This window comes from Alosa alosa, chromosome 11, assembly GCF_017589495.1.
Source record: "Alosa alosa isolate M-15738 ecotype Scorff River chromosome 11, AALO_Geno_1.1, whole genome shotgun sequence".
NCBI lineage: Eukaryota > Metazoa > Chordata > Actinopteri > Clupeiformes > Clupeidae > Alosa > Alosa alosa.
The window spans coordinates 31,555,812-31,577,607 of record NC_063199.1 but is presented as its reverse complement, the minus strand read 5'-3'; the positions used below and the strand labels follow the sequence as shown (position 1 = coordinate 31,577,607).

General features: G+C 43.4%; 1 protein-coding gene across 1 annotated transcript; it reads left to right on the top strand.

Annotated features, from left to right (window-relative positions):
* Positions 1–9,738: 9,738 nt before the first annotated feature.
* LOC125303778 (MOB kinase activator 2-like) lies at positions 9,739–21,534 on the top strand. Its single transcript, XM_048257694.1, has 6 exons — positions 9,739–9,988; positions 16,388–16,549; positions 17,423–17,455; positions 18,959–19,018; positions 20,355–20,479; positions 20,979–21,534. Exons 1-6 carry the CDS (start codon positions 9,915–9,917, stop codon positions 21,248–21,250), a joined length of 726 nt encoding a protein of 241 aa, XP_048113651.1. The 5' UTR covers positions 9,739–9,914; the 3' UTR covers positions 21,251–21,534.
* Positions 21,535–21,796: the final 262 nt, after the last annotated feature.

Sequence of the window (21,796 nt, the reverse complement as noted above, 5' to 3'; positions counted from 1 at the left end):
GCATATTTCCCTAGTTTGCTCATTGTGCCATTGTGCTGCTTTGTAGAACTACTGTACCAGCTCTTCCTCTTCCACTTTCTCAAACAGAATGCGGCCATGTCAACAGTCATTGTTTCCAAGGCAACATTCCCATCTCTTGTCAATGTTATGGATTGATTGAGGAAGTCATGGTCAGTAGTTATATCAGTGCTAGAATCAAATGAACTCTGCCACTGATGACCTATGCTGATCTACTACCCCGTAGTGTCCAGGTGAGACTGATCCTTGCTGTTCAGAAGGTTGTGAAGGGCTACTTAACTGTGCAGCAGATGTGGTGCAGGACTCGTCGGGCAAAAGCAAAGTCCAAGCGGTCCCAGGGCTGGGTGGCCGCAGTGAGGGACACAATGGAACAATGCCCATGAGCCTTTACCCTTCCGTCCCCATAGTGTGCTCTGAATCTGAATGACCGGGGATCACGCCAGCCAGAGGACCTGCCAAGAACACGGCCTTGGTAACTGCCCAGTCCAACTGGACTTTGGTCATTGGTCCATTGTCCCAGTCACAAACCACTGTCAGCACTGGACATTTGAGGTGGAACAGCCTCAGCTGGCCAATAAGGTTCTAGCAACAATCTCTGGCTGTCACAAAGCTCTTGAGAATGGCCACCACAGGGGGATCAGACCACTGCTAAGGGGAGACTCTGAGAGAAGGCTGGGTATTGATCGCTCCCTCTCCCACTCTTCCCTTCTGTTCATATACAAACACATTGATTTGATCCTACCCCCTTATTCCATGGTGAAAGACTGCACTCCTGTTTTTTCTTTCTGAAAACATCTGTTTGAATATTCAAGTAGCGTTTGCCCCCCCACCCCCTCTCCTCTTCAACCTCCCATCAGCCAGCGAGCAGCCTCCAGATGGAAGCTGGTCTTTTATGCCGAAAGTGTCTCCTCGGTTTCCCCTGTAATCATGGGTAATTATGTGTTGTTGGGAGGGCAGGGCGAAGAGGCCTGGCCCTCTGTGCTGCTTCCACAGCAGAACACGAAGCCTGTCCCAGCCCTCTCAGGGTTTGCTGTCCCAGCCCTCTCAGGGTTTGCTGTGCTCAAGGGGAGCAGTTCTCTTGTCCTAGCAGGGTTCTCGGTCTGTCTTTCTTTGAAATGTTTTTACCTTATATCTCCTCTCTCTCTCTTCATCTGTCTTTTCTTTGAAATGTTTTTACCTTATATCTCCTCTCTCTCTCTCTCTCTCTCTCTCTCTCTCTCTCTCGCTCTTGCTCTCTCTCTCTCTCGCTCTCTCTCTCAATTTCAATGGAGCTTTATTGGCATTACTCAATGAAGCAGTGTTGCCAAAGCAAACATATAACAAAACACAGATACAATATCTGTTTAAAAAATAAATAATAGAAATGTAATAATAATAACAAAATGATAATAATTAAAAAGAGAGAATAATAAATGAAATGTATAATGATACAGTATTACTATATACTGTATATTTATCAATGTGGTATCATGGGTATTGGTTATTGATATAAAGCAAAGCATGTCACAATATGGGTCACTCACTTCCTCGATTTATGACATGTTAACAGGTACTGCGCAGCGAGTTTTACACAACTTGTATGCTCTCCCAACAAGTATGGGAGCTTGTCTTCATTTTCTAATAGTTCAAACTGAGGTATAATTTGGCTGAATTGAAGGAAATATTGGTTCCTGACTGTGTTGAATTTACTGCATTCAGTGAGGAAGTGTTTTTCATCTTCTACTACTCCCTCACTGCACTGCAAACACAACCTTTCCTCCCTAGGAAGCCAGGTTTGCCTGTGTCTTCCCATTTCTAAGGCCAGAGAGTGTTCACTTAATCTATAGGATGTTAGTAATTATTTTTTTTTTTGTACTCAGTAATTTCTTTTAGATAAGATGCAAATTCATAATTGGTTTTGATTTTTTGGAAACATTTCAATTTGTTGGATTGTTCAATATTGTTTAGCCAATATTTGTAATATTCTTCTTTTGTTAATTTTTCGATATGTTTTAACTTTGCCTGAGACATGTCAGGTGTAAATTCAAATTGTGTTTAGATATAAGATCTCTCTCTCTCTTTCTTTCTTTGAAATGTTTTTACCTTATATCTCCTCTCTTTCTCTCTCTCTCTCTCTCTCGGCTTCAGTTTCCATGAGGCAGTGTTTTTGATAAACCCAAGTGGCATCTAAGAGCTTGATGTCCTTGGCCACCAGACAGTATACAGTGACGAGAAATGTCACAAGATATTGGACTAGACTGTAGAAGCTAACAGTACAGAATGTTTGTTGGACTGTTGGACAACATCTAGATCTTTTCATGTGGAGCCTGCTCTAAAAGGGACATGAACAAGTGGGATTTTGATCCATGAGCACACGGAAGCCTTTTGTTTATCTGTCCGTCTTAAGAGGGTATTTGTAGGTGGTCAGGAAGCGGCTGAGGGTTTGAGCATCCTTGTCTAGTGGGCCTCCGGTCGTTGTTCCTGACATTATGTAACATCACTGTTGAAAGTAACTAAAAGAATGAAGCTAATTTAATTGACCTTTTTTTGTCAGAATGTGGACAGTTCCTTGTGGCTTTCCTTTTTTACGTAATCTGAATGTAATGGTGCGGGGGGATTACTGCGTTTCCTGTGTGGTTTGATGTTGAAAGGGGACGATGTGTAGAATGGCAGGTATGTGATATCCATCACCCCTCATAATTGTCTCTGCTTGAGAAAACGAGTATGCGTTGCTCCTCTCTAATGGTGCATGCATGCCCTTCTACACCCTGCCCCCCCCCCCCCGTGCTGGGTGGAACATGCTGTACCTATCTGGAGCGCTGGGCTGTTTCAGCCCACGCACACTCTCCTGTCCAAGTGATGGTCAAGGCCATCACTCCTCCACAAGCATGCACATGCATTCACACCCCTCAAGCACCATCCATAAAATGCACCTCCCCTCCAGCCATGGTGAGGGCAAATAGAGCGTGTTGTGACTGTCTGCTTTTCTGGTTTCTGTCTGCTTCTCTTCCTGATTTCCAACATTTGGATGGTAACCACTCTGGCCCTTGAGCAAAACAGGAAGCTTCATGAGCTTTGTTTATTTATTTTTGTCTTTTTAATAAAAAAAAAAAAAAACTCTCTCCTAGTGACCTGTAGACATTAGTCTCCCTCTCTACCACCCCCTCATCTCTCTCTCTCTCTCTCTCTCTCTCTCTCTCTCTCTCTCTCTCTCTCTCTCTCTCTCTCTCTCTCTCTCTCTCTCTCTCTCTCTCTCTCTCTCTCTCTCTCTCTCTCTCGCTCCTCTTCTCTCACTGTCTCATTTCTTTCACTTTCTGTGGGTGTTCAAAGGGTTCTGTGTTTCTCCTTGGGCCATCAGGTTTGCCCTCCACCCTGACCGGCCGCATGTTTCCTGTGTAAACACGGGAGGTTGCAGTGTGCCATGTCCTCCTCTCCTCTCCTCTCCTCTCCCTCTTCTCCGTTCCCTCCCTTCCTCCCACACAAAGTGCATCTCTGTCTAGGGCGCAGGGCGCAGCCTCACTCCCATCTCATCAGCGCCTGCCTGGCTGGCGGTTCCGCGCTGATCAGAGGCCCTCATGCGGCTGTGTTTACTGCAAACAGGCCCTCTGTTATCCCTTCCCATCACAAGGTGAACTCTGTGTGTGTGTGGGGGGGGGTGGGGTGGGCGATGCACACGTGTGTGTGTGTGTGTGTGTGTGTGTGTGCGTGCGTGCGTGCGTGGAGTCATGCACATGCATGTGGTTTTCTCCTTTCCTCCTCCTCATCAAGCAAACTGTGTGCACAGGGGCCTGAAGGAGCTTGTTGATACCTGTGCGAGGCATCGTCACTGGCCGCTGCCCACTCAAGTGTAATCAGATGGTGCTCACCAGGATTCTGTCTGTGGTCAAGTGGGCTGTTTTGTTTGTTGTGTTTGTTTTTTGTGTTCTTCTTGTAAGGTTTGGAACCTTGAGATATACAGATATCTAAGAGCTTAATCTCAAATAGTACTGTAGTGCTACCCCAAACACCACACACACACACATACACACCTCTGGTAGGAGCATGTTCATGACCTTGAGGGCAGAAACCGATTCTTCTATCCCTTGAGAACTCTAGTGCTCAATCCTAGTACTTTAATCCGTTGTCATAGCAAAAATGTTCAGCTGCATGGTGCAGTTCCACCTTCAGCCTGACTGGGGTGCTCTCACTCAGCTCTCCAGTGTTTCATATCCTCAGCCAACGAATGGATATCGACTACTCTAATTTTAATGATGGGCAAAGTGAACCTGGTCTTAAGTCTAACTATAGCTAATTTAAAAAATAGGCAAAGTCAATTTGCTAATTTAACACCATGGGTAAGACCTTAAGCACAAACATTGAATAGTCTGAGCTCTTTGACTGATGTTGCAACTTTGAAATTAGGGCTCTTAGTTTTTTTTATTTATTTATTTATTTTTTGGGCTTTTTTTTATGCCTTTAATTATAGGACAGTGGAGAGTGACAGGAAGTGAATGGGAGATCAGGGGTGGGATCAGGAAAGACCACTGGTGCAGGTGCCCCGTCTGATGCAGTTGCACCACGGCTGGTGCCAGGGCTCTTAGTTTTAACAATGACTCCATACCTTTTGTGCTCCTTGAGATTTTAGTTTAGAGACATTAAATTAAGTGATGTGAAGTGACTTGATTTGTCCTCACTCCAAATCCTTCTATAATGTGTTCTAGGTTTGACAAATGGAATCAGTGTTTAAGCAAGTTTTTACTAAGTAAACCAGCTGCTCCTCAAAATTTTACTCACACAGTAACTTCTATAGGCATGGTTTGTACTCACACAGTAACTTCTATAGGCATGGTGCCTAGTGCCTTAGTGTGGGCCCCTTCATTGAGTGCGATCCAACTTTGTGGTTTGTTCATGTAGCCCTTGTTACGCTCTTATGCCACTAGGGTCAAGAGCACATGAGGTTCTGAGGTTGCCGCTGCTATCTTTTAAGATGGGAGAAATCACTGAGCTGATTTATAAGAAGATATTTGCGAAGGTCTTTATATCTATATTTTCAAGACATGGAAAAGTGTGGAAATATAAATCATATCAAATATATATATCAAATAAAATAAAAAAAATACACATTTGTTAACAAGGAAAAACTACAGAGTAGCATCCTTAAAGAAAAAACAATCAGTTTGAACATTTAGGAGTAAAAACTGGAATGGAAGGGACAAGCACCCTGCGGCTTTTGTCTAGTGTATGTGAATCTGTATGCTGTTGTGGTTGGCTTTGATTTCATTGCATTGCGTAACTGAAATGTGACGATAATGGGCATAAAGGTTGGATTAGTGATAGTCATCGGTCTTGTGGAGCCTCAAAAAAGGCCTGATTACAGGTGTTCAGACGGGGACCATGGGGAGGGGGAGGGGACTAGAGCCTGGTCTTCCATCAGGCCTGACCTCATGTTCTTTGGTCTTTGGGCGGATTTCAGATCAAGTAGCTGTTTCTGACCTGAGGACCCATGCAGGTGTTCTTCTGGATGACCTACATTGTGGTGTGTGTGCGTGTGCGCGCGTGCGCGTGCCTGTTGGGGGAAACTGTGCAAAGAGACACACTGTGCGCTTGATCCACACTCTACTGTCATGGTTGCTCTGGAATGCTGGGAGTTCAGCTCGGCCCTTTCACAGGCATGTCTGGACAGGATTCCCACTCCCTTTCTCGCTTTCTGCTTGCGCTTTTCGCTTTTCAGAGCACCTCACTCACTCCTTTCTCTCTCTCTCCCCTCTCTCTTTCTCTTATCTCTCTCTTTCTCGCGTGACAGGGTGAGGCGGGAGTTGAGCTTGTTGGTACAGGCAGACCTTCCCGTCAGGAATGCAGGGCATGGTGGTGGGGCCTGCTGTAACAGCGGCTGTCTTGCAGCAGGCCTGAAGGAGAGAAAGGGACTGGTGGAGAGATGGGGAGTTGGAGGAAGAGAAAGAGCGATGTTCTCTTTAATCCAGCAAATTTGTTAATGTGGTAGTTATGACTATGACCGGGAGTATAGAGGACTAGTCCGGCAGGGAAAATGCAATTGCTGTGAAATATGAATGGCTAGTTGCACGATGTCCAAGCTGTGACCGCTTGGTCTGTCTGACGTTGTATGTGGACTGGGATTGCCTCCTAAATTGCTGAAATTAGGTTCGGGGGTCACTCTTGGCACTGCAAATAAATCCCTCTATTCTCATTGGTAGTTTTGAGTTCATTCCTGATCATCATAGGCTGTGTGCTCTAGAAGCGACTACCTCATGACCTCGCTGAACCCTTAAATCAAATAGATGATTCATTTGGTGTATTCCGGTTCAGATTGGGGACTTGTGACCATCTGATTGGTTATTGTCGCTGTGACCCATGCCAGTCCGTGGCAGTGGCGCTTGATCTTTTGGGCGGGCCTCCCCTGTTGCCGGGGTTCAGGTTTGTCTGCAGCCCATGAGGCGGCCGTTGGCCGTTGGAATTTGCGTTGTTTTTATTGCACTATAGGAGGGGAATACTCACCGGACTTTCCTCCCCAACCAGTTCAGTCAGACGGCAAACAGTAGTTTAAATGCTCTGCTATGGACAAGAAAGCAAATACATAGTTTACTAACTAAAAGTACTCTAAAGTAGTTAGTTTGGACTGAAAAACTATTTGTTATTGTGTAATATTGATAATATGTTGATGTTTAAAATAGGACACTAACAGGCACCAACGGTGTTTACTTTGCTTCACCAGGAAACGAAAGTCTGGAAATAATTAATGATTCAGCTAGGAACGGTCGTCAGTTCATATCAGGCTGATGGTGGGCTTTCAAAAAGGTCTACTGAGTGAAATTCAAGAAAAGCCTTGCTTGTTGTTCATGTGTGTTGCTTTTGCCAGTGTTCCTGCATCTTCAGTACTTCATGAAGATTGCTCAACAGAGGACTCTTGAAGGTCACGAATCAATGTACAATGGTCACAAGGTGTTGACATCATTGTCACCCCCCCCTTCCAAATTCTTCAATTTCTGAGTGTCCCTGCCTCAGGACCTCCAGATAGACCACAAAGAGCTGGCAGAGCCTGCAAGACATTTTACCAAATTAAGTCATGAATGAAGAATCCTATACCATTGTTGTGTGTTTTATATTTAACAAGGGCAGGCAAGGCAGTTGATTTCTCAGAAGCCATGAATGCTCATGAAACCGTCACTGTTGGGAAGACCCCAGTGGATGTGAGTGATGCAACAGTGTGTAGGTCGGGGCTTGTGGTGGGGGGCTTGATTTGTGTTTTGGGTCGGGGCTTGTGGTGGGGTGATTTTGTGTTTTGGGTCGGATGAGAGCGCTGCTCTACCATGCTGCTCAGCAAGACTTGGGACTGTGGTACTGGTTTCATCGTGTGTGTGTGTGTGTGTGTGTGTGTGTGTGTGTGTGTGTGTGTGTGTGTGTGCGTGAGTGACTGACTGTACGACCATTGTGTGAGCCACCGTCGAGACACTGGAAGACAGGTCGGAGGGTGTGTCACCACAGCCCATGCCATATTTTCCATGGACGTCATGATTGCACAACTAAACCAGTCTCTCTTTGACAATTAGGCCCTGCATGCATGTTTGGAGATTTCCATGCTGATTTGCTATTTCCTCAGCTAAGTAATTCCACACTCTCAGAACCAGTCCTGGCATCCCAGAGTGATCAGATCAGTTTGGTGAATTTGTGACCGACAAACCTGGAATGCTGTTGAAAACCAGAATGAAAGGGTGTTACTAGATTTAAAGAGTTCCATGAAGCATGAAGACCTCTTTGTGCTTTATCAGCCATGAAATACCTGCAGGGTGTTGCCTAAACAATGTCCAGTGAGGGAGATCTCGCCTTTTTCTCCTAGTGTGAAAGTACTCGTAACACCTCCATTTATCACCCATTTCGTTCGAAAATTCTAAAACAACGATGTTCTTTAATACTTCAAAATAACATTTGATAAATTAACCTTACATTTTGCAGTAGCCGTAGGTGTGTAGATTTGAACAAAATCTGGTTTGGTTCTTACTGGGGCTTTTACTGCCTGAAATATCCAATTTTGTTTACCACGCTCGGAGGTTACTGCTGGCCTTGTGGGTCATCTACTTCCACCCTTTCAATGGCACATGAACGGTTAGACTGATAATTCTTGTCGCTACTTCAAAATTCCACTGGAGCTCCAAGCGAATTTGTACACGCAGCCTTACAAGACTTTTTATACTTTTTATAGCTCTTCGAGTCACGTAAAATGTCATTTTTGGTACATAGCTAATTTAGATACACTTATGGTGTGAGTGCTTGTGTTCCTTTAGGAATCCGCCGTCTTGGTTTGTATGGAAATGAATAGCAAGTGACACATACATGCAACAGGAGGGAAACACGGGACTGGTGCTAATAGGGGGCGATCCGATAGTACTAGTAGCAGTGTGAAAGTCGCAGAATTAGTTTAGAATTCAAACTTTGAACACCATTATCTCCAAAGGTTTAAGATGCTCTCTACCAGTTTCGTAAAATTTTAATTGGTTCACCCATAAAAGACAACTTGAAGTCTGGTAGTAGATTGATGACCCTGTCAGTTGAATGGTGCTGTGTGTTTGCCAAGTGTACTTGTCAGTGTGTGTGTGTGTGTGTGTGTGTTTTGTGTTTGTGTGTGTGTGTGTGTGTGTGTGCGCGCGCGCGCCTGTGTTTGTGTGTCTCCAGATACATCTGGTGGGTGAATGGCCCAGAGCTGAAGACTTTATGCGCAGCAGCAATGTAGGGGTGCTATCCTACACAGCAGGCTGGATTGGCTCCATATGGCCCACTAACGTTACCCGACTGCCTCATACCACGTGCTTCAACCTGCGTCACACTCACATCAAATTCCTGTGCTCTGTTGGACGAGGCACACACTGGGCTCTGGTGTGGGTTAAATTTAGCTCTCACAGGGGGGGATCCTACCCCTCGACCCAACCTCACTCACCCCACCACCTTCGCCCCCCAGTTTACCCAGTGAGGGGAACTGTTGGATTATCACCCCCCCCTTCATTTCCAGTACAGGTTGGCTGGATCTGGCTGAAAGTGGTGAGCCATCAGCCAGCCTTGTCCTGACAGGACTGACTGCGCTCTCTCTTAAACATAAACAGTATAAACAGTCAGGTAGTCAGTCTCCAGTGAACTTGAATCTCCAACCAGCCTACAGTCCCTTTTTTTAGATTATGTCAAGTTTCAGCCTGCCTCTTTAGTTTCACCTGCACCAGGGAATCCTTGCCCGATGGTGGTTCTTCTGGAGGCGAGGCTCATGACCGAGTTGTTGAGAATGTTGTTTCAGTTGTCCCGACATGCTCACGAGACTAAGCTGAAGCAGCTGAACTTGAATTACGGCATGATTCAAAAATGTAAAAAAGCCTCAATTATTGTAGGTGATGTCAGAGTGATTCTTTAGGCTACTTCTGTATACAAGATTCAATGTGTTGCTAGAACAGGCTTATGATAAGTTACATGTTACAACAGTATTCTGTTTTTTTTTAGTTAAGTGAAGTAGCTTAAATTTAAGTTCATGCTTAAATTTTGTCTTAGATTTTTTCCGTAGTAGTAAAACACCTTCATAGATGTCTCTTGCATGTGTTGTACATTGACCTGCAAAAACACTACGTTGGATTTATTATGCAGCTCGGCTTTGCCTGAAGTTTTTGCCAGCACTCCGCCTCTGCTATCCTCTGATAGGCAGAAGGTGGTGCGAGGGGCGGAGTTTAATGGCAATACAACAGTAAGAAGTTCTGGTAATAAAATTAGTTGAAAGGCAAACCCCCTGGCAGAGAGACGGTGAACAACTATAGGCTTCAGAAATTAACATCTATTCCGTCCTTTGTACTATTTCTATCAACGTATTTAACGGATTAGAAAAGTTTGAAGCTTTTCATTTAGCATCCCAGCTTGATGATTACTGTACAAGAATTGGAGTGAACACGGATATGCACGCTCAGAGAACCCAGAAAAACGGATTAAGTTGCAAAATGGTTCTTCAAACTGTAGGGAAAGTTTTGAGGTATGGTATCTGCTGTCCGCAAGCCTAGGCTACTACATAGTTTGTGCTTTCTTTCATGTCTCGTGTCTGTCTCTGAGCAGCATGTGCTGTGTGTACATTGTGGAGGTGGAAGTTTCCACACGAGGACGTCTGGCTATGGCAGAGATTATTAGCCTACCTATAGGTTATTAGCCTACCTTTCTATTTCACGTAATGGAAGGAGGTGGGAAACGCAATGGCCCCATTATCACTAAATCGGTATTCCATCGCTGCAGTGAAGCAGTCATAGTTGGGTTTTGTTATTACTAACAGTTGGGGAAACAATGTAACAGTTTGGGGTTACAACAGATGTGCATCCCCTCTCACCACTGCCATGCAAGCTTTGCCTGACCGTCCAAAACATTTCGAGGTTCAGTGGCAATGCGCTTTTTGTGTAACTAGATCAGTATTCCGACATTATCAACATGTATTTTGGCAATGTCATTTTACCCATTTGTTTCGTCACTGTTCGTAAATCCACGTTGATTAACGCACATGGCTCTTTAGTCTCATGAGCGTTCTGTCTTTGGGGATTTTGATCCCGTTCATTCTGACCCTGGTTTCCGTGGCAGGACTGCCTTCATTTTTTTCGATGCTAAGTCAACAACCCGCCAGCCACTCCAACACCTGAGCTTAGCAGTTACTCTCAGGCATCAGTCCTAAAGATGGATCGGCATGCTGTCGGATTGGTAGTTTATAGAACGGCATGCCATAAAGTTAATTTAAGACCAAGCAAAAGAAGTTCTTCTACAATTATTTTATCTTACAGAAGTATTAGCTCTGATGCGTTTTATGTAGCCTCATCATTTTATTTGATGTAATAATCACTATATTCTTGCTGCAGGTGACTAGACACTGGGGAAATGAGGGTGGTGGGGATGGGGTTAAACATTCATTACACATTCATAGCAGAAGGCGAAGGGTTCACAGGTGGGGGTAGGAGACCAGATGCAGAGCAGCAGTCAGCTTGAAAGCCCCAGTGCCTGGTGAATACCAGTCTAAATGGAATCCCCTCACCAACCTGTCCTCTGTTGTGATGCTGATGAGCTTCCAGTTGACAAACACTGTGGTGGTCTACACTGCTCAAGGGGATTTTGATTGTGAATGGGGCCCTCTCTCACTCCAACTCTAGTGAGGGTTTTAGCCTGTAAGTCTCATTTGTTAAGGGGGCTCCAGGTTTGATAACAGGGTTTTGTTTTTTTAAACTGTTGTTTATGACCAACTTGTGTTTTAATTTCCCTAGTACACTAGTAGTCTTGTTTGGTCCAGAACATGAGTGCACCTGGTTTTTGTTTGGAAAGATTGTGGTTATAACACCTGATGGAACTAAATAAACCCCAACCTCAGCTTTTGTTCGCTCATTTGACATATTGATCTACTACTATGCCAGCAGTGGCAGTAGAGAGCTGCAAAGGTGCATCAATACATCATCATTGGTTTGATACATTAGTTTATCCTACAAACAATGGATCACTTTTCAGATTGAAGAATCCCTCTCCCATTATAAACCACCTCATTATTAAATTTGAAGGTTACGCAGTCTGTACATTGTATGGTCTGCATGACAGTCATGTTGTTTTTAGGCACTGGGATGTGGTTGTAACCTTGAGAGCTGGGTTTAGCTGTAAGTCAGCAGGTGTTGGCAGGGATTGCATTCTTTCATGGTCAAGGAAGCATTGTTTCTGGCCCTCCATTTACCCTGCCCAGTGAGGGAAGATGAATATTGACAAATCTATTTGTTTAAGGATGAAGCACGCAGCACATTTCCTTGTGACTCTTCTCTCTTTGTGAACTGCCAAAGTGCCCCAAAAGTTTCCTTGCCTGACATTCCCCACCCAAACTTCCTCTTTTGTCCCATAATAACTGTAAAACTAACCTCAGAATGTTCCATTTTCTTTTTACTGTCAGATTACTACGTGTCAAAAGGATGGCATAAACTTTGAAAACCTACTAACTATGTTCGTGTGGAACAATACAACAATTAGACTGGTGTGTGTACACAGACCTAACTAGATGTAAGCTTATAGTACTCTCCTAAGATTTGTGCTGCCTCTGTGACACCCCTTGCATGAAACAAAACATTCACATAAACATTAACCCTGTGGAAACTGGAGAGCAAACCTCAAATGCACAGCTACATATGGATCTGGCCTTTTCAGTGGTTTTAAAGCCTTAAGGCCTATTCACACCAAGAACGATAACTATAACTATAACCAACGATAAAAGCGTTCACACTGAACAACGATAAACAAAGTCTCTCCTTGTGTTAATGAATGTGACGGTTAAAATTCAATGGGTTCTGATTGGCTATTAGCTTTTTATCGTTCTGAAAATCGCTCTGAAAATGATCCCCAACGATATCGTTCTTCATGTCGTTATCGTTATAGTTTATGTGTGAACGTCGTCATTCATATTAACAAGAACGATATTTATTTATAGTTATCGTTATCGTTCTTGGTGTGAAGGGGCTTTTAAAGGTGTGGGGTTTTGAGCATTCTAACATAAGATTCCGTTCCGCAACAATTCAAGGCTCTAAAATTCTATGATGAATTCAATCAAGTGTTCACTGTGTGCTCTGTGTGTTCACTAATTCAAAGATGGGATAAATGCAGAGACCAAATTCTGATATTGCGTCTTTTATGAAATATGTGCTCCCTCCTCAGCACCGTTGTTCAGTCACTCCTTGTAATGTTTTTGACCTGTCGTGGTCAGAGTCATCTTGTCTTAGTAGAAAGGTGGACTCATTGTCTGGCGAAAACGCACCTGCTGCAATATATTTTTCTTCGACTTTTTCATTTCCCCCTTCAGCACCTGAGAAGTGTTGCCTGCAAAGTTTCTGGGAAGAGATCTAACGAGACCTGCCACCTAGTGATAAACCCATGAAAATAAATTACCTGATTTTGACCTGGCGTGCATGTCACTGATAGGCTAATCAGTGACTGATTCAAAACAAAGCGGCAACCATCAGAAGCCGAGTTAAGATCAAACGTGATCGGATAAAATGTCCAGATCTTGCGTTTTCATGAGTTTTCGATAGTCATATATTTCATTTCCATTCATCACAGAGTTCCCAAAATCACATATAAGGTGTGTTAGAGTGTCTAGTTTCGTAATAAAAAAAAAAAAAAGCTAAAAACGTAATATTACGTTTTTGGCACTCAATGAGTTAATTGCCTTCCTACGTACTTCCGCTTGATTTTCATCTCCCTCCACGACTCCTTGTAGAGGCGACGCGTACCAAGGGGATGGCAAATGGCCAGGCTAAGGGATATTGCCTGTTTCCAAAAGAAGGAGACGTGTTGTAACCAGTAAGATTGAGCCCATCTTGTTTGCCCCGATGCTGCTGGATACAATTCCTCAGGTTGCAGATTGAAGTAATTGCAACCATATGGTACCACTCAGATTCCTGCCCGTCTCTCCTCCAGGCCAGTACGGGCAAGGCTTGCAATATTAGTGTGGTGGGAAGTCCCACATTCCTTGACGCTACTGAACTAAATGAGCAGTTGTTATTCCCCCTTCCATCATAATGTCAATAAATATTTCCTCCTTGTAGCACAAGAGATTGTCTATTAAAAAAAATTTATTCCATTGAATTTATTTATGTCAAACCTGTTTAATGAAGGTTAAATGGTAAATGCCCTGTAATTTGTGTTTTCCCTGGTTTGTCTGTACATTCCATTGTCTTGATGTCAAACCTGTTTGCTGTTCTTAAAATATTTAATGACTAAAAAACTGGTGTAGATATTTCTTGCAGCCACAGATTGCTCAGTTCTTAAAAGATTTAGAGAGAAAAATGGTATGGTTCTTCCATCCATAGCCAGTATGTTAGCCAGTGGCTCTCAGCATGTGCTCTGGTTCTGTCTGTTGTAGCCTGAGTAGGCCACTTTCTCAGCTACCTCTTTGTGAACCCCTTGAGTCTTCTGAGTGGATTATAATGGATTGTATTGGCAAAGGCATACCAGAAACTGAACTTGGAGCCAAGTATCGGATGCTCACAAACTCCATGATTATTGTTATTACTTATTTAAGCAGCTCTCCACGCTAAATGCCATAGCTGGAACACATTGTTTTATTTAGCCCTGCTCCCACTTAAGAAAGTTCTCCAATTTAGTCATTTTCCAGGAAGCCCTTCTTTTGTAAATGGTGTGGTACAAGTCAAATTCTCAAGCCATTAGCCGGTTTATTTTTGGATAAAGAAAACTTCTCCGCTGCCAGCAGACCCCTCTCTCCCCCGCACAAATGCCCTCAGCGCCCCTGCTAACTTTGCAGAGATCTCTTTGCCATAAAAGGCATTGCTGCCCAAAGATCTGGCCAGAGAGCTGTAAGCTCTGGCTAAAACCACCGGTGTCTTTGGGCCAGGTGGATTTAACAGACGAAAAAAGAAAAACGCTGTAATGTTTTTTTGGTGGATGTTAGCATTTGGGCTCTCCAACAGCAAGTTTAGCTGCCAAGAGTGTGTTTATTGGAGCTGGCAGTGTTGGGGAAAGTGGAACTGGTTACGTGGGGTCGTGAGAATTGCAGTGACGTAGCACATCTCTGCTGCAGTACACAGTCTTGACCTCTGCGGTCCATATTAAATGACTGAGGATGATTCTGCATGACTCTGGACACACTTTCGCTGGCTGTACTCAGCTGCCATTTGCTCACACGGATCCTAATGCAACGCTTTAGGCAGTGCCAGTGCTGTTGGGTGGCAGTCCTGCAACAACTGCTCCTGAATCTTTTGTCTTTTTTTTTTTTTTAGTTCATTCTGATTCTTAGAGTTGTGCGCAGGCTAACGGCTCTGTCCCCTCAGCTGTGCTGGTCAGTCAGCATTTGGTGCTTCTACACACACACACACACACACACACACACACACACACACACACACACACACACACAGACATGTTCTCTTTATCTCTCTGTCTCTCTCTGGGCCTACAGCTGGCACTGGTCAGCTTCTCTTTCATGGCTCTGCCAGCTGGGCCTGACAGCTGTCGCACTTCTCCTTTCACACCAGGAAACTGCGGAGTCGAGGTGCTGTTCCCTGGCCTCTCCTGTCCTGCCCTCACCTTCCCAACTATCTCATCCCCTTAATCACAACTAAGGATACGTTGGTAAATTCAGTCTGACACACTCTGGAGTGTGAAGCTCTGAATAAATACACGATAATTCCGAATTTACGAACGGTTAAGTGTGCTTGGAGCGCTCGTGGTGGCAATTTACCAACGCACCCTAAATCCCAACAAGGCTATCCAGACCTGTCGCCACAGTCTTCAGAATTAGGTGAAGAACTTAAGCTTAATGTGTGTTAGGTGTGAACCCTTTGAATTATTGTTTCGGTTCATTAAGAATTCTCATGCAGCCGATAGTTGCCTACCGTGGTCGTGAGAGTTGCGTGCTTCCTGGTCTCTGCATAGATCTTACCCTTGCCAGCTTCCAGCATGTAAGAGCAAAAAAAACAAACAAAAAATGGTCGCACCGGAGCAGCTCTTTGTGCTGCTTGCTGCCGCTAAAAGAGTGTTAATGGCCCTTGGGTGTGAAGATAAGGCTGCTTCCTGACATTGGTAGATGGTGGGAATAGAAGTGTGTGGGGGGGGGGCAATAATAATGGACAATAAGGGTGTGGAGAGTAGAAGTAATCAGGGGAGGTTGCAGCGGAAATGAACACAATAAAACTTTTGGGAGCATACGAGGTCCCTCGTCCTCAGACGAACCCGCCCTGTGCAGTCAGCCCACTGTAACTGCTGTGGGCAGACCCTCTTGTGTGTGGGCATACCCCGGCCAAATCTGTTGTCGCAGCACAATTCTCAATGCCCCTTCTGGTGCAGCTGAAGTACAGCAGCCGAAAACCCAGGCAAAGAAAAGTTTGACACTATTTGGCACTATTGTCTGTGGTTTGATTTCCCATACCTAGTCCTAGACTAAAAGCTTTTTTTTTTTTTTTCAAACCTCCATTGATCTCCATTAAAGTTCTCTTTTAGTCCAGGACTACTAGGCTTAATCTGCCTACAGGAAAACCGTCCGTATAGTCTCTGGTCGACATGTCCACCAAGAGCACAGGAGCCTGCGATGCTTCAGGTCACCTCTGTCTGCCTTTGTCACTCTCCCCTCTCATGAAGTCATTAGATACTCTGCTCCCGGGGGGGGGGCTGTAAGGTTTATGACTGGACCGCTATTCCCTTCACCGCTGTAGCTGACCCTCTGAGATGTGTTGAATGTCACACGGGAAGCCGAAAGCTGTTTTAACACGGCCGCCGTAAATGCCATAGACCACGGCCTCCCATCTTAAATGACACCTCCTGTGTGTGTGAAGTTGGGTGCCCTCACGGTTGGATGCTGTGATCCTGGGATCTGACTTTAACCCCCTCCTCACCCTCTTCTTCTCTCTCCATCTTTCAGGAAGTCGAAGACGAAGCCAAATGGGAAGAAGCCGCCGACGGAGGAGAAGAAGCACTACCTTGAGCCGGAGTACACGAAGGTGCGGGTGGTGGACTTCGACCTGAAGGAGTTGGTGGAGCTCCCGAGGGAGATTGACCTTAACGAATGGCTCGCCAGCAACAGTAAGATACCAACATCTGTTGTTATTTGATTGTGTCTAGATCAGATGCAGGGCCTGCGTTGTGGTGAGCTTAGGTGATTCAACACAAAGGAGTTGAGTGTGAGGGTGTTGGTAGTGTTCTGGAGTGTGAAAGGTTTTATGGTGTAATTATAATCTGTATAATCCATGGTGTAAAATCATCAAAGTGTAATAAATGTGATCGTAAATAATGGTAAAGTGTAAATGTCGTCAAAGTCAATAATGCGGGTGTAAATGTTAAATAAAGATAATAATATTAAATGTCGACGTAAAAATATTGACGTAATGCGTCATCAGGTCGTCGTAATGCGTAATGTCATCGTCAATAATGTCGTCATCATCAGTGTAATGCGTCATCGTAAAATAATGCTTTAAGGTCTTTTGGATCATCATCGGGTCATGTAATAATAAAATAAATAAAATGGATGCGTCATCGGGTCGTCGTAATGGCATGTCGTCATCGTCATGTGTGCGTAAAATAAAGTCTGGTAAATAATGCGTAATAATCGTCATCGTGTAATAATAAACCCTCCTCCCCTCCCCTCCTCCATCTCCCCCCTCCCTCCCTCCTCTCCCCCTCTCCCCCCTCCCCATCCCCATCCCCCTCCCCCATCCCCATCCCTCTCTCTCCTCCCTCCCTCTCCCTCCCTTCTCTCTTTATTTCTTAGTTTCTTTCTCTCTCATCGTCAGTGTTTACCTGTGTGTGTGACCTCTGGTCCACTCAGTGCGGAGTTGGGCTAGTCTATGTACCTTTTGTCTAGTTACAGTGCATGAAAAATGCTTTGTATTGTTCTTCCTAGGCAACTTATTATTATTATTATTATTATTATTATTATTATTATTATTATTCCTCGCTTTACCACTTTTTCCCATGCAATTTCTCTTCAACAGTTTTAACTTAGAAACTTCATTCAAACGTTGTAACATAGGTCTTCAAACAGATCGGGTTGGTATGACTTTTCAACTTTTTGAAACTTTTATACTTTTTAAACTATTAAAGAAAAACGCTTAAAATCCCCCATAGACTTAACATTGCCGACAGACATCATAATACGGCTGTTAAGCAATTAGGATCCTATGGCAGGTGTTCAGGCCACCTGCAGCCTCAGGCTTTAAGCATACAATCTGGGTCAATTAAGACTACACACATCCTATTCAACTGTTTCCTCTTGCCTAAAACTGTTTCAAAATAAAAGTCCTCACTTCACAATAATCCACTGTTAAAACAATGTAAACCCATTAAAACTACTGAACTTTTTTACATTCAACTTTTAAACTGTCTACTTTTAAACTATCTATCTATTAAACTAGCTGTCTATCAACAACTTTTAAACTATCTACATTCAACTTTTAAACTTTTTAAACTATATACATTCACTAGCTGTCTATCAACAACTTTTTAACTTGTCATCAACTGTCAACACTTTCATCAACTATGACTCCTACCCACTGTAGCTAGTTAGCATGGTTAGCAAAGTTAGCATTTTTATCATTTTTAGCAGTTTTATTAAAAAATGCTAACTAAATCGATGTTAACTATGTTAACCATGTGACTTAGCTAACCTAGCTAACCATGTGACTTAGCTAAAAAATGCTAAAATGTTAAAGTTAGGTTAGCTAAGTAACATGGTTAGCATAGTTAACATAATTAAGATAATGCTGGTGATTTTTAAAGAAAACTGTTAAAAATGATTAGCTATGTTACCAAGTAACATGGTTAAGATAGTTAGCATAATTACTAAAAAATGATTAGCTAAGTTAACTAAGTAACATGGTTAACATTGTTAGCATGCTAGTTAGCATAGTTAACATAACTACTAAAATGATAAGCTTGGTTAACTAAGTCACATGGTTAACATAGTTAGCATGTTAGCATTGCTAAAGATAGTTTGCATGTTTAAAGAAACTGCTAGAAAATGTTAGTTGCTAGCTAAGCTAAGTATGGTTAGCAGAATTATAAATCTTAGCATAATTGCTTAGCAAACATTTGAGCCATTCCAACTTTCAGTTATCGTCAAATATCTACCTATACACAGCCATTAAAACTATTTGAATATCAACATTCATTAAACTTCCAGTCTGTCAACAACTTTTAAACTATTTTACCTTCAACTTTTAAACGGTCTACTTTTAAACTATCTATTAAACTAGCTGTCTATCAACAACTTTTAAACTATCTACTGTCTATCAACAACTTTTAAACTATCTACATTCAGCTTTTAAACAGTCTACTTTTAAACTATCAACTTTTATTAAGCTATGCAACCACCATGTCTATCCTAGCATCACCGTAGTAACCATCTCTGTATTATCTGTTTTAACTATACATGATATTTTACATCACAACTTTAGCATTTTCATGCACTGGTAATTCCTTGGAATTGCATTTCTAGTTGGACAATGCCGCCTTTCTCGACAGGAGATAAAACGCCTGCAGTTGCAGATGCATCTGGGTCAATGCCCCCTTTGCGAACGTAACCTGGAATGCACCACTCTGTATTCTACTGACACACATTCTGTTTGGCATTTCCTTTTTTCACTGTAATTTACAGTGCAGTCGTCACTGATTCTTGTGGTGCGTTCACAGTGAGGAGTGACGGGAAACTTGAAGTGATTAGTGCCAACTTCTGCTTAAGGCAGAAATGTAATCTATGTGTTGACAACCCTTAAATTTTGAGATGCCTGTTTGAACCTATTTTTTACAGTCTATGGTTTGAACATGTTAAGACCCCAGTGAGCGCTTTATTTGTTGTTTTTTCCTGTTAAGGTTTGAGTCTTGAGTTGTTGTTTGACCTTGAAAAACCAGATAATTGGCTGTAAACTCTAGTCTTGACAAACACAAGAACAGTCATCGTGACAGTGGCTCACTCGGTAGGTGAACAATCTAAATCGGTGCAGGAACTCAGTTTATTTAAATGTGTAAAAACATCACCTGGTAGCCCGTGCCGATTTCTGTAATTTTCCACTCAGTCATAATTACTTATACGTTAATTCTCGAGGAAATAACTTCCTTTCAATAATGTGCCCATGAACTTGCCAACTTAACTTACCATTACCATACCATTTGGAATCTCACAAAAATCCAATTGACCAAAGTTCATATTGTAGTTTTATAGTTTAAAATTCTGGATGTGTAATATGATGACTGATTGATTGTTTGTCCTGATGGCTTAAGACTGAAAAATCTTTCCTTACTATATAAAATATTCTCAGTTCATTCCAGATGAAGACTCCTGATGACTGAGGTTGATCTGCTAAAAATCATTACGCAGATTTTTCTTCTCAGGTCACTTGGTTAGAGTTAGAATGTGGCCCTGCAGAAAGACCTTGTGTAACTGTTCGTGTTCACAGTGGTCAGTGGGTCTCCCGCTGCAAGGCCAGTTATGCGTACGGTCTACATTCCACAGGATTTGTGGTGTCTGAAGCCCCATGGCCTGCCCCTGCTCCGAGGTCTCAGAATGCAGACCTTGCCCTTAAACTAGGCAATGAGAGTGATCGCAACACCGCTTCCCTGCCCAGGGGGGGCTCACCTATTAAAGGGGTTAATCCCCACAAAAAATGTTTTATGCCTGGAATGCTACGAGATGTTTGTGTCAGTAAAGTGTTTTAACGTGCTAGTCAACGCTTTCTGGTGTGCCAGCCAACTTGAAAGAAACATTGAAATTAGAGTTCTCAATAAAGAGGGAAGGTTTCTGGCCGCTCCAATTAAAATGTGTAGTAATATGGAAAAGGCGGCAATCAGACGGCATTAACCTTTTTGACCTAATGGGAACTTTCTGTGCCTTTCAGAATATTCTTCTGGCATGATGAAAAGGGTAAGAAGATTAAATGCACAGCTCCCCAGTACGTTGACTTCGTCATGAGTTTGGTTCAGAAACTGGTGACCGATGAAGACATATTCCCTACAAAATATGGTGAGTTGATGAGCTTGCTCCCTGCAGTTCAGCAGTATAGCATGTATCTATCCTAGAGTCAGGTTTGCATCCATGAATATTCATTATGCCTCTAGTGCCCTCTAGTGTGCAATAGTGGGAGGTTACAGGGAGTTCACCCTTGACATAGGGAAGCCTTTCCATACATGCATTATCAGAACGCTTCAATTCTAGTTGTGTAAAACTCTTGGTTAAATTTAGAAATGGTTCTGTCTTCAATAAATATTGACATTAACATTTTTATACAAATAACTATTATTTCACTATTTTTTTGTGCTGCAATTTGTCTGTGGTAATTATTGTTGTGGGATGTCATCATTGTGCCTTATAGCTACAGCAGTTATAGATACAGCTTTCCTTTAAGAGTCTGTACTCTTGTTAGTGTTTTATACAAAACGTTTGTACTCTTGTTAGTGTTTTATACAAAAATAAATATCCCATCAGACCTAACCCTGTGTGTGTGTGTGTCTCTCCATTGCAGGTAAGGAGTTCCCCAACTCGTTTGAGTCACTAGTGAAGAAGATCTGCCGGTTCCTGTTCCACGTGCTGGCACACATCTACTGGGCGCACTTTAAGGAGACGGTGCTGCTGGACCTGCAGGGCCATCTGAACACTCTCTACGCACATTTCATCGTCTTCGTCCGGGAGTTTAACCTGGTCGACCCCAAGGAGACCTGCATCATGGATGACCTGTCGGAGGTCGTGTGTACCCCACCGCCCCCATCTGCACAGAACCATGTCACGGAGAGATGAGCGCTCCCCGGGGTGGGACCTTTACCCCAGCTAGGAACAGGACAAGAGCCTCAAACAACCCAACTCACCCCACCCCACACACACACACACACACACACACATATATATACACACACATACGCACCCCAACCCCATCTCACTCTAGCCCAAAGGCCTGGATGCCTTTAAGGGGCTCAGAGACCTCGCACACATACACACACGCACGCACGCACGCATTCCCGCACTCCCTGGTCATTCTTGCATTGGAGTGGTCCGAGGATTCGGTGTGGGATGTGGGGTGGGAAGGGGAGGGGATTTGAGCTGAAGGGGAGATGACTGGTTTGAACTCCATCCCTGGGCTGTGCCCCCCCCCCCCTCCACTTGTCACCATTGCAGATAAAACTAGGAGAGGTGTGTATTTTGTTTTTATTGTTTTGCTTTTATTTTGTTGGATTTTTTGTTGTGGTTTTTAAGATTTTATTTTAATCTCGGAGGCTGTTTTTTGTTTTTGTTTTTGTTTTGGAGGGGTCATGTTCCCTTCCCCTCTTCACTGGCTTACTATAACTG

Excerpts from the sequence above, each read along its gene's own strand:
- LOC125303778 (XM_048257694.1), top strand. The coding sequence starts at position 9,915 with ATGCACGCTCAGAGAACCCAGAAAAACGGATTAAGTTGCAAAATGGTT. Across the intron at positions 16,550-17,422 it reads GAATGGCTCGCCAGCAACAG|TACCACTTTTTCCCATGCAA; the intron begins TAAGATACCAAC and ends TATTCCTCGCTT. Across the intron at positions 17,456-18,958 it reads CATGCAATTTCTCTTCAACA|TTGGACAATGCCGCCTTTCT; the intron begins GTTTTAACTTAG and ends TTGCATTTCTAG.